At 52.9% G+C, this 12,788-nt stretch overlaps 1 protein-coding gene across 9 annotated transcripts in view; it reads left to right on the plus strand.

The window, feature by feature from the left end:
- The window catches only part of ABLIM3 (actin binding LIM protein family member 3), a 109,487-nt gene that overhangs the window by 54,035 nt on the left and 42,664 nt on the right, over positions 1-12,788 (plus strand). For 8 of the 9 annotated variants that reach the window (XR_012669595.1, XR_012669596.1, XR_012669594.1 and 5 more), the window contains 3 exons: positions 1,781-1,921; positions 7,300-7,483; positions 11,929-12,041. Coding sequence is in view for 6 of the 9 variants with exons in the window: in XM_048861095.2 (XP_048717052.1) it covers positions 1,781-1,921; positions 7,300-7,483; positions 11,929-12,041 (438 nt within the window). In the remaining 3 variants the exon portion in view is untranslated. The remainder of the gene's footprint in view (positions 1-1,780; positions 1,922-7,299; positions 7,484-11,928; positions 12,042-12,788) is intronic. The other variant, XM_048861096.2, reaches the window with a different exon arrangement.

Genomic DNA, 12,788 nt, shown 5'->3' on the forward strand with positions numbered 1-12,788 from the left:
TGAATCCCCCAGAGGATCTTTTCCATGTTCGTCAGACTGAGGAAGTTGGTGCGCTCCTGCCCTACAGTCTATTCTCCAGGGTTTTCTCCAGTTTAATGGCTCAAGTAGTGGAGCTTCCACCTGGACAAACAGAGCACTCCACAGTCTAACTGCCCTTCCAGTGTCTGCCCTGAGGGATCCCAAGGAGATTTCTGGAGAGGCTGCTCCCATCCAGTGTTTCTCTAGCTCCCAGCAGAACACTTCCCACAAGAAAGCTGTCCCATCCCCCAGACAGACTGGTGATGAGGACCAGTTCTGGGGGTTGATGATGAAAAGTGGAGCCTTTCTCCACCCGGGGGCAGATTTGATCCCAACCTAGGTCCGTACAGAATGAAAGATGTTATCTCCTGACAGCTGTTTGGCGGCCTGGATGAAATAAATTAGTGGGTGTCACTCCAGTTCCTAATGAAATAGGTGTCAGCATCGCTAAAATCCCATCTCCCCCGCCCCGCCCCACCCACACACACACGAAGTTTGGCATTGTCAGTTTGTTGTCTCTCTCAGCAGATGCCCAGGACTGAATGGGCTACAGAACATTACAAATGCTCTCCCTCCAGGTTTGTTGTGATGCACCAGCCTGGCAGAGGGTAGGAAGCTTGTCCAGCCACTGTCCCTACTACCTCTGGTTTGTGGAGAAAGAAGGGACGTCCCTCCCTGGGGATGCCTGATGGGGCCTTTCCCCAGTCCCAGACTCACCTTAGAAAAGGAAAGCAAGGTGGCTGCATGCTGATCATGCAAAAGGAGCAAGGGGCAACTGTCTGGGTGGGGAGGGAAGTTGCTGTGCTGGTCTCGGAAGGGAGGAGATGCAGTTTCTGGGAGGGCTTGCTGTTCGCCAGGCTCCCTGCTGACTCTGCGGCTGGGAAGCATCTGCTGGAGAGTGGGGTTAGTGTTTGGACTAGGATGTGTTTACTCAGGCAGCAGCTCCTCTTCCGAGGGCTGGGGAACAGATGTTTGGGAACTGCAGAGACTGCTGTCTGGCTGCAGCAGTAAATATACAACCCAAATGGGAGGGAAGGGGAGACAATGGGGTGGGGGCAGGTGTGGGAGGGACAGACTCCTTCGGCGCTGTACTTCTCAGCACGGTTGCAGGATGCATGTGCTTTCAATTCTCATCCTCCCAGCTACGTGTGGCCCATAACGCAGAACTGCCCCATCTTTTTTTGTGGGGGGGCAGTTGGTGGTTTATTCCAAGCCTGCTCACCTAGAATGAGGAGAAGGAGTGATGTTTTGCCCTTTTTAAAACCTGTTGTCTCAAGACCTTGCAGAGCTTATAAAGCTGGGTCAGTCTCATTATCCTCAGTGTGCAGATGGGGAAACACAGATGGGGCCGTGGCCTGCCGTGAATCTGGGGCAGAGCAAGGAGCAGAACACCAGGTTTCTTGACTCCCAGTCCCTTACTCTGCTCAGTAGAGCTACCTCTCACTGACAGCCCATCTGGGGCATGTACGGTTTTCACAGAGGTGACGAATTGCTGACCGTTTTCACTACGTAGCTCTTCTCCATCACTATTATGACTAGTGTTTATTATTCGTATTGCAGTCGCACCTAGGAGCCCCAGTCATGGATCTGGGCCCCATTGTGCTAGGTGCTTTACAAACACTCAACAAAAAGATGGTTTAAGTTCACAGTTTAAGTTGTGTTGGACTGATGACTTGCAGCCAGCTGGGCAGTGCCCCGTTGGGACACACTGCTTCCCTCGTGATAACACACGCTGTCTTTGTCACTCTCTCCTTTTCACCAGCAGTTCCCTATCAACAAAACCCGTATAGCTCCCGGGGCAGCTCCACCGTCATCCAGTGCTACCGCTGCGGAGACACATGTAAGGGAGAGGTGGTGCGCGTCCAGAGCAATCACTTCCACATCAGGTGCTTCACCTGCCAAGGTAGGAGGCTACAGCTTGAAGGATTTTTGGTTGTGCTGCCCCACCTGCCTGGTATCTGTGCTGGAAACTGAAAGGCCTCTGTCTGACTAATCCAGCCCCACTGAGTCGTGGTGAAACCTACGTGGTTCTCACAAGGAGTTCTGATTCCCTGGGTGGGGGTGGGGATTTAGTGCTTGTGCACAGGAGAGACAGAGAGCTGGTTAGAGCCAGGCTTGGGGGAGTGCTGCGCAAACTCCGCCCCCTTCTCTCCTACCCCAATAGCTCTGTGTATGCACCTCAATTCCACATTTGCAAACCTCTCTGCTAGTCTAGTCCTGGCATCCCACATGGGTCTTCCAGGGCACCGTAATCCTGCCCTACAGCCCCCCTTTCCTTTTCTAGTCTTGGACCTTTGCACAGCTCAGCTCATGTACCATGATCCTGATCTGCATGCATGGCCTTGCTGTCTGCCTCAGCCAGTATCCTAGTAGTCCTCCTGCCCCAGGGAGAGGGGAGAAGGGAGTAGCTGTTCTGAGCCTTGCTGCTGCCCCCAGGCTTCCTTGACAGCGAGCTGGCCCCAGCTGAGATAAAACCTGGAGGAAAGGGGGCAGAAACCAAGAGCTGCTCCTGGCAGGGTCCTCAACTGGTAACTGACTAATCCACAATAATGAAGTCGACTGATATGAAATGAAGATGAAATCAATGTGCTCCAGGACGCCATGTACTGCAGCTAGGGCTAAACTCCCTCAGGGGACTCCTGGGGGACAGCGCATTTGATCCAGAGGTGCTTTCACACAGGCTGATCAAAGGAGAAACGCCCTGCACACCCCCAACTTCCCCATTGGCCATGTGCTGCTGCAAGGCTTCAAAGACACTCTCACGCTTAATAAGGCAGATCAGTATAGATGCCAAGTAGAGATGTTAAGCCTGGCCCCAGTGCATCTCCTGCAGCAGCTGGGATGGGAAATACACCTGACCCCATCTGTATCCGCAAAGCCCCACATACGTTTGCTGCACCGGATAAATGAATGGTTAATAGCAGTTAATTCATTTGACAAGGCCCACCAACCTGTGCAGGAGAAGTGTGGGCTTCTTACTTTCTAATTTCAGCCGGATCCTGGGACTTGCCTCACTCTGGGAATGAGCCAACGGGGGGTGGAGGATGGGGCGTAGGGTTGTGACGATGGTTTGTGTGTTGTGGACACCTGGCCACTAGGAACTGCACGGAGAGCCACCAACTCACTTCACGCAGGGGCCATCACATTCCCAACAGCTGGCAAGGCCTTCCTGGCACAGTGCCCTGAGCAGCATTGCAGTCTGCCTCCTGGAGCCGTAAAGCTCCTTCTGCCCACCGTTGTGCATTGCCCAAACACACCAGTTCCCTGTGCTCTTTCTGGGCCATTTGCCGTGACTGCTGAGAGCAACGTGGGCCAGTTGGGCTCCTTCCCCGGTCCTGAGGATGGCCTTAAGGGGAGCAGAGCTGAGAGGCCGTTAAAGCCAATGGCCCTGAACAGATGCTAACGGGCTCCTTAGTCCGTTTATTAAAAGAGCCGCTCTTATGAGGCCAATAACGGGATCTATAAATTGTAAAGTACAGAATTACTAGGGTTTCTTTCTTACAAACCTCTACCCCTCCTAGTTCCTTCACGCTAACCTGGGCACAAATCACCTGCACTTAGTGACTCCTTCATGCACAGGAAGGGAGGAGGGTGTCTCTTTCCAGGGTAGTTTTGGTCTCTCGCACAGTCAGAGCCCACCCCACGTACACACTATCTCTCTCTCTGTAGATATATATATACGTACATCTCCTTTGCATGCACACACCGCCCTGTGTGTACACAGGGACACCCCCCCCCCCCCCAGGTTATAGCCAGCCTTAGATTCCCAGATTCCCAGACACCCCCACCGCCGGGCCCAGGCCGCTCTCGGGGCTGGCCTGCAGGTGCATGGCGCTCTGCTGCAGAAACCCCTCCCCCACTGCGTTATCTGTGCGAAACAGCAAAGTCTTCCACCAGACAAAGAGCTCAGACTGGCTCCAGCTTCAAAGGGGACGAGGAGCCACCGGGGAGAGCTTGGCAGCGGCTGCCATCTGATTTCAAAGTGAAAGGGAATAAATTATGAGAGGAAACCCTTCTCCCACACCTGCCCCTCCCAGCTTCTTCCCCACCCAGCCTCACCTTTCCCCAACCCCTGTGCTGGCCTCCTTGCTTGCAGCCCTGCTCCCCCGCCAGGCTTCCCATATCTCCCCTGCCTGCCCTCAGCCCAGAGCGCTCGATAGCGATTGCCCAACGGTTAGCGCCAACGTGCTTCTGGCCCTGGGGCAGATGGGGCCAAAACCTGCCTCTGCAGCTCTTGCCTCTGTGTCTGGGCCTGCGCTGAGTCTGACAGAGCTGGTCCGTCCTTCTGTCCATCGTCATCCCTGCGGCACCTGGAGGGTGCAGAAGGAGGAATGAGGAGGCACCTGCTATTGTTCTGCTCCAGGGCTGCTTGCCGAGTGAAGCAACAGCACTGTCTGCTCCGAGAGGCCCGGGGAGCTGAGCGTTACCCCACAGGTGGCACTGTCCCCAGCGGGGAGGTGGGGAGTGGACGCACATCTGTGCAAAGGTGGGAGAAACACAGCACTACACAGAGCTGTTGCAGACTTTGGGGGGCTGCGTGCTGCTTCTGCAGGTCTGGGCATTCCAGCTGCTTTCTGAACGGAGGTGGGGGCAGGCACTGATGGTTGAGCAGGAGAGGGGAAGCTGGAGGTATCAGTGGAGGCAGTGAGAAGAAGGGTTGTTCTGAGAAGCTCCTCTTGCAGGTAAGTGTCCCTGGCAGGGCATAAGGCTCAGAGGGCTGGACAGATATCTGCTCCCAGGCCTGCAATGCCTTGGACAAGCGCACAGGAGAGCTGCACAGAGCATGGCTGGCAGGACGCTGAGCTGCTCAGCTTAGCATTAAATACCCCAAGGGGTTGCTGGACTTCCGTTGAATGTTCAAGTCTCTCCAAGCACCATGCAAGTCCGGTCCGCCCCTCCAAGTGCAGACCCAGCCCCCCTGACTGTAAGCTGGACTCCCCACACAGCTTAGCTGTTCTGTTCTACAACTTGGTGCTAGGGGAGGGAGCCTGGGGTATTAGAGCATGGAACCAGATTAATCCGTGTTGTGGCAGGTGCCACAGACTTCCTGTGTGACCTTGGAGCACCAAGTCACTACCCTTCCCCTGACTCGGTTTCCCCACTTGTAAAATAGGGATGGTGATACTGCCCAATGGCACAGAGGGACTGTGGGGCATTAATGTCAATAAAGTGCTTTGAGATAATCTTGGCACTTTCCCCTGCCTCATTCCTGGGTGCCCGGATCTCTCTGCTGAGCTTGTGGAATGAGAGGGCATATAAGAGAGCCTGAAGCATGAGTTTGCACTCCCGAGTTGATGCAGTGATGTTAAATCACACACACACCCTGCCAGGGCTTTGGGGCCCATCCATTCACAGACCAGAATTAGCTCTTTGTCTGCCCCATCAAGCAAGCAGCACCCCTTGGCCACTCAGCCCCCGACAGGCATTTTCATGCATCATTCAGCCATGCCACCTGCATGGCAGTTCTAACGGCAGCCTCTTTCTCCTGGAGAAGTTAATGGGCTGAGATTAGTCCTGTTCCTGTCTCCAGCATCAGCAGCTCTGTGCTCCTACTCCCATTGCTATTTTCCAGGGCTGTGAATGCCTTTGCCATGACAAGGCAGCAGGAGCAGCAGCTGAATCCTGCTGATTCTTGATTTCTTTTAAAAGAAACAAACTGAAGAGGCACCTGTCACCCATGGGAGCTTCCTGGGGTGGTTTAAAAGCTCCTGGTAACAGTCCCAAGTCATGGGCAAAACTAAGGGAGCAGAAGATGCACCATCCAGGCCGGATGGATTGTGCCACTGAATGCTCGGTTGCCTGCTCTGCTCCTCTCTGCAGTTGCACCTCCTTGCAGCAGATCTCCCAGGCTGAAGGGGGGGATTTCACTGGAAAACCCTCAGTTCTGTACCCCTGCTCAAAGGACAATCCCTGGAGTGTGTGGTGCTTTATTGGTATTGAAAGAGAGTCAAGGTAAAAGTCAGACTCGTAATCATGACACTCACCTCATGCTGGTGCCACTGTAATCTGATGCCACAGCAGGTGAAGGAGGGGGTGGTGGCTGCCTTTCCAAACCTGGCACAGCAGCCTTGGGGCCAGGCTTATCCATTAGAGCCACTGGACAGCTACTGCAGCTACGTGGCCTCTTTCCTAGCCAAGCCTGCAGGAAGAGCTTGCCAGTGCGTAAGCCCTAGGGCTGGGGCTGGGTGGAGGAAGTTTGCATGGCTCCTGTCCCCAGCATGCCTGGCGCTAGCTAATACTACCTGGAGATCACTTTCATGAGCACTAAAGCAATTAACATTTAAAAAACCTTTTACATTTGTAAAGGCACAATGTAGAGGGAAGAGGGATGTGCCTGACCCTGTTTAGGTGCCATCAGGTGTGGTGGGCAGGGCGAGGGAATAATGCAGCTCTTGGATTAGCCTAATCCATGTCCGGTCGTGCCAGGCTGCTCTGCACTGAAATCATCTTGCTGGCCAGTTCCTTTGACCATTGCGTGCGGCCTACAGTTTCCTCTCAGCAGGGCCCATCCCTTTCCAAAACCAGGAGGCTTCATCCTGGACTGGGCCCGCAGCCCAACAGTGACATCTTGTGGGGCTGAAGGAGGTGCCCACCGGCCCCTCAGCATTTCAGAGCTGGCCAGCTGTGGAAAGAGAGGAACCTACTGAGATGTCTGCAGTTCCCAGGCCAGATCCCCGCCCCTAAGGCTCCTGATCAAGTTTTTGGAACAATCACATTTGGGAGACTACGACTGAAGAATTCATGCTAGGTTTTCCCGGAGACCCTCTCGGTGTGCACTGGGATGTGGCTAGTGACTTCTATAGAGAAGTCCAGCCCAGTGGGCTATGTTGATCAAAGGAGTTAGTGCTTCACCTTAATGCTTATTCTCTGAGGCTTAATTCAAAGCTCCCATGTGCGTAGGCCAAGTTGCAACCATTTAAAAAAAAAAAGGTGGGGCTGTAGGAAAGGGAGGAATGTGAAAACCAGGAGTGAAGATACAGGGGCACCGAGGGGACCTCTGTAAAAGTGACTGGGGGAGCACATGGCCTCACTCCCTGCGTGCCCTCAGCTGCTGTTCCTATGGGATTGGGTGCAGCATGCACTGGAGTGTTTCAAGTGCTTTGCTGAGATGCTGTGACCATGCTAGCCCAGGCCGACCCCCCCTGTGACTTCACTTTGACTCAGGAAAGTCCCACCTCGTGGCACCTCTCGGAAGCCCTTGGAGGAAACATGCCCAGCTTGTGAAGGTGCTCACTGTTGAGCTGACTGTTCTCCCCTTGGGGTTGTTTTCTCCCTCTCTAGTGTGCGGCTGTGACCTGGCCCAGTCAGGCTTCTTCTTTAAGAATGGAGAATACATCTGCACCCATGACTACCAGCAGCTCTATGGGACCCGCTGCGACAGCTGCCGCGACTTCATCACTGGAGAGGTCATCTCTGCCCTGGGCAGGACATACCACCCCAAGTGCTTTGTCTGCAGCATGTGCAGGTGAGTTGGACATGCAGCTGCAGGGTACCACACCCCCTCCCCAGGAGCAGGCCAATGCCTGAAGCTGGGAAGGCACTGCTGGTTTTCAGGCCAGTGCTGGGGCAAAGGACCCGTCTCAGCAATGCCCTGAATGTATTTTGTAGCTTGGTGTAATGGGTGCCCTAAGACATAGCAAACATGCTATTCCACCAGGGACATTGCAATGGGTGGTGCCGGGGGGCGGGGGCGGTGACGACGACAACGACATACATCAATTCTTTGGATCTTCTCTCCTTACTCCACTTTGCCCAAAGTCTGGCATCCCAATAAGCAAGTCTTCCATTTCCTGCCTCAGTGAAAGCCACAGGGAAGCAGCAAAGCAAGTCAGAACCCTCACCTTTCACCCCTGGGGAACTGAGTTCCAATCCTGGATGAGTTTACTACTGAAAGTAGCTTTGGTGAATTCCTAACCAGACCCTCTGGCTTTGCACAATCCCCACCTTGGCTGAATGGAGATAATCTGTTCATCACACAGGACTGGAATAGCCTGGTGCTAAGGGCAGGGCTGAGGTGCATTGATGGAGCTGCAGGGGTGCAGGACTGAAATAGCCTGGTGCTAAGGGCAGGGCTGAGGTGCATTGACGGAGCTGTGGGGGTGCAGGACTGGAATGGCAGGGTGCTAAGGGCAGGGCTGAGGTGCATTGACGGAGCTGCGGGGGTGCAGGACTGGAATGGCAGGGTGCTAAGGGCAGGGCTGAGGTGCATTGACGGAGCTGCGGGGGTGCAGGACTGGAATGGCAGGGAGCTAAGGGCAGGGCTGAGGTGCATTGACGGAGCTGCGGGGGTGCAGGACTGGAATAGCAGGGTGCTACGGGCAGGGCTGAGGTGCATTGATGGAGCTGTGGGGGTGCAGGACTGGAATAGCAGGGTGCTAAGGGCAGGGCTGAGGTGCATTGACGGAGCTGCGGGGGTGCAGGACTGGAATGGCAGGGTGCTACGGGCAGGGCTGAGGTGCATTGATGGAGCTGCAGGGGTTCAGGACTGAAATAGCGGGGTGCTAAGGGCAGGGCTGAGGTGCATTGATGGAGCTGCAGGGGTGCAGGACTGGAATAGCAGGGTGCTAAGGGCCGGGCTGAGGTGCATTGATGGAGCTGCGGGGGTGCAGGACTGGAATGGCAGGGTGCTAAAGGCAGGGCTGAGGTGCATTGATGGAGCTGTGGGGGTGCAGGACTGGAATAGCAGGGTGCTACGGGCAGGGCTGAGGTGCATTGAGGGAGCTGTGGGGGTGTAGGACTAGAATAGCAGGTGCTAAGGGCAGGGGTGAGGTGTGGTAGCAGCATCATGTGGGAGAAGCTTACAATGGCCTTGCCGTTCAGAGACACTGCACAGAACTGTGTTTTTGAAAGAATGAACTAAACCAACTAACTAACTAGCAGGAGAGCTTGTTCCTCAGCAGAGGTGTTGCTAAGGTCTTCATGGCCATATGTCTCCCTGAGCCAGCGTGTGCAAAGGAATGAGCTGACTTGCTGTGGCTTTTCCTTTTCGCACTGCTGGTAATTACTGCCAAGGTGCATGAGCTGGACTGAGAGCATGTCAGGATCTGACGTGTTAAATGTTAGTACAAGGTGAATAAACGTTACTGCAGACACTGAAGGGGTCTGACATTTTGGGGTTCAACCCAGATCTGTAAGGGGTTGTGTCACCACCTCCCTTGCAGCTCTGGGTGTCTTAAATGCATGCTATGTTGCTGTTGCTCTCAGCCCGGAGACCAACAGCCAGCATACATGCATGCAGGTCACATCTCCCTTCCAGTTACTGTTTGCTGCAGGGTGACATCAACACTCTGTCCCAAATATCTCCAAACCTGTCTCCCTGCCGTGCCCAGTCCTCTGCTGAAACGCTCACAGAAGAGAAACAGCAGTGTATTATCTGGACTGGAGCTAATAATCACTTCAGTTCAATTAAAGCACTGGGTTGTTTTAGGCAGAAGTGAAACAAGTTTATTTAATCAAAAAGAGAGAGATTTTAAGCAAGCTCAGATCTAAGGGATAAAGGTAGAAAGAGTTACAAACAACCCTCCCCAAAGTAAAAATACCCCTTCTAATGGCTAAGGCCTAACTTAACAAGCTACAGTCTTTGTTCAAGGTAGTTTCCTCAGCAATCTTCCTCCTCCAGCAATGGCTGGGTAGCTCTTAATCAGGCTCCCCACAGACTCCCGGGCACTGATTTTCCTTGTCTTCTCAGGTGAAGGATAACTTAGGGGTTCGCTCCCCCTGTCTTTATAGTCCAATGAACCTTTGAAATGTGTTCTTCGGAAATGTATCCCCAGATAAAGTTCCTTTCCCTGCTGGGTGTGAATGCCAGGCTGTCTGGTGTAGACACCAGGCTGTCTTCTCTTCTGCTGGTGATTTTCACAATGCAAATTATCTCTTCCTGCAACCGCTCATACCAATGAATAGCCCATTGAATTTGGCCACACCTGTTATGAGGTGTTGGCCTCTTTTCTTTGTCTGGAGAAAACCAGTTTTTAAGCTCCCCCTGACATGCCTGGTTTAAACACATTTCAGTCACATATTTCCAGCATCTATCTATTTGTGGGTTTACTTTATACAGATCAGGCAGGAATATTAATTATCAGTGAGTTATTAGTTTTCCAGTGATATATTGCATGCCACGTTTTGGGTATATCTCATGACAACAGTGTGTTGGGTGTAGTGAGTCTGTCAGTCCTGAGAAGAGTTGCTGACACGGAGCAGTGAACCACCAGCTGTGTGTCACAGGGAGTTATTAATGTCCATGGGGAACTGTAAATCTGTCTGGAGAGGGCTAGACACTGTTCCTCTAGGGCAGCTCTGAGCAGTGCTGGAGAGGGTTGGGTCTATTACTTTAACACTGTGAGTGAATCAAGGGACCATTAAAGGAAGCGGGTTGGAACCAGGCACTGGACAGGCTCCCCTCAAACTGCCCTTTCAGGGCACCTCATTCCTGACTCACATCACCCCTGCTACTCCAGTCCTAGGACCCCCAACCCAGCTCTGGTGCAGCCTCTCAATGCAAATCCGTAGCCCACTATGCTATTCCTTTCTGGCTCTGTACTCTGACACCCAGGTACTGAAACTCACCCTCCCCACCAACAGCGCCTTACTCTGTGTGCCCTGCCACCTGAGCAGAGCAGCAGTGCAGAGATAACCATCTGTGTTTTGCCTGTGTGACTGTGTGCGTGTCCGTGCCTCTGTGCGGGTGTTGTCCCTGTGGACGTCTGCGCCTTTGTGTGGCTGTATTCCTGCATGTTTTTGATGCATTCCTCTATACTTGGCACTGGTGCGACCGCTGCTGCAATGCTGCGTCCAGTTCTGGTGTCCACCATTGAAGAAGGATGTTGATAAATTGGAGAGGATCCAGGGAGGAGCCACGAAAATGATTAAAGGATTAAAAACCATGCCTGATAGTGATAGACTCCAGGAGCTCAATCTATTGAGTTTACCAAAGAGACGGTTAAGGAGTTTCTTGATTACAGTCTATATGTACCTACATGGGGAACAAATATTTGATAGTGGGCTCTTCAATCTAACAGAGAAAGGTCTAGCACAGTCCAGACAAATTCAGACTGGAAATAAGGCGCACATTTTTAATAGTGAGCGTAATTAGCTACTGGAACAACTTACCAAGCATTGTGGTGGAGTCTCCGTGACTGACCATTTTTAAATGGAGATTGGATGTTTTTCTAAAAGATCTGCTCTAGGAATTACTTTTGGGAGTTCTCTGGCCTGTGTTCTATATGAGGTCAAACTAGATAATCATTGTGGTCCCTTGTGCCTTTGGAATCCATTAATGTTTGTGCATGTCTCTCTCCATGTTTTGCACCCATATCTCTGGGGGTGGGTGCATGCCTCTGTGTGTGGTTGTGTTCAGCTGTGGGTGTGTGCGTTCTCCAGGGAGAGGTATCTCTATGTGCGTAGCTGTGGTTGGATGTAGGGGTGTACACTTCTGCTGGTGTATGTCTCACTGTGTGGTTGATTGTAGGTGTGTGCATTCATCTAGGTGCGTGTGTACATTTCCTATATCACCATTTTTCATCAGGGGAAGAAAGCAATCCTTTGTCTTGCCTCAATCCTCCCCCTGACAAGCTGACACCCTGCTTGCTCTGCCCCTTAGACCCTTTCTTCTTCTCCCAAGATCTTCCCCACACCTGCTCCATCCTTCCCTTGGACAGCCTGATCTCACCAGGGGAGAAACTAGGAAAGAGACAGGTGCAGCTCAGCTCTTTGCAACCACTCCTGAGTGGGACCAAGACTGCTGCAGCTGGTGCCCCTGCCCTGAATGACTGCCCCATGAGGGAATAAGCGGAGGCCCATGGATGGGATTAGAAGGACAAACTAACCCAGGGAGCAGCCATGAAGCCTAGCTGGAGCTCTAAGCAGGGGAGGTGTGTTTCTTATGCTTTCCTGCCTTCTCTGTGGCTGCAGGAAGCCGTTCCCCATTGGAGACAAAGTGACATTCAGTGGGAAAGACTGCGTCTGCCAAGCCTGTTCCCATTCGCTGATCAGCACCAAGCCTATCAAGATTCACGGGCCGAGCCGTAAGTTGGATAGATTTGATCTTGCTCTCTCATGTGTGCTGTCTGTAAAGGGTTAATTACAGGTGATCCTCCAGGTTCTGATCCCTGGTGCTATCATGCGACCTGGCAGAGAAAGCCCATCTTGGAGCAATTGCTCCATGCTAGGTCATTATGGCTGCGGTAGCCTGTGTCTTTAAGAGACCCAGCGATAGCAGGTACCAGGAAGAGAAGCAGCTGGATCCATATGCGGGGCCGGCAATGTGATCTGTTTGCTCCCTGGTGTTTCCTTAAATGTACTCAGAGGCTATGAGAAGAGTTGTACAATGTTTCCTACCACAGTTACAGACCCACGCTTTCCCATCCCCACAAGCAATCAGAGATGCTATTAGAACACGGACACTCAGCCAGGGCAGAGGACTTCTCTTGTGGTGCACATGCCCAATGCTGGATTTCTCCCCAGTGCTGGAAATAACGGGAAGGGCCCCAGTATTGCAGTGTAGTGGAGCACTGGTGAAGCGGGTGTGGTTAGGGTTCATTTGTGGAGCTGATGGGGGAGGCATCTCAGACAGGGCATCTCCCAGTTCCACCTGGGCTTTCCTTATGGCCCACTGGTGTCTGGAAATCCCATGTTGTATTCATGACCTGGCAGGGCTTTGCTAGCGAGCCCTTTGCAGCCTGAGGCAGTCTGAAGCGGCGTTTCTGAAGACAGCACTAGATTGTTGGGACAATACCCAAACCCAAAATCTGCAGGGAGGGGAGGAAGGACAA

Source organism: Caretta caretta, chromosome 8 (assembly GCF_965140235.1).
Source record: "Caretta caretta isolate rCarCar2 chromosome 8, rCarCar1.hap1, whole genome shotgun sequence".
Taxonomy (NCBI): domain Eukaryota; kingdom Metazoa; phylum Chordata; order Testudines; family Cheloniidae; genus Caretta; species Caretta caretta.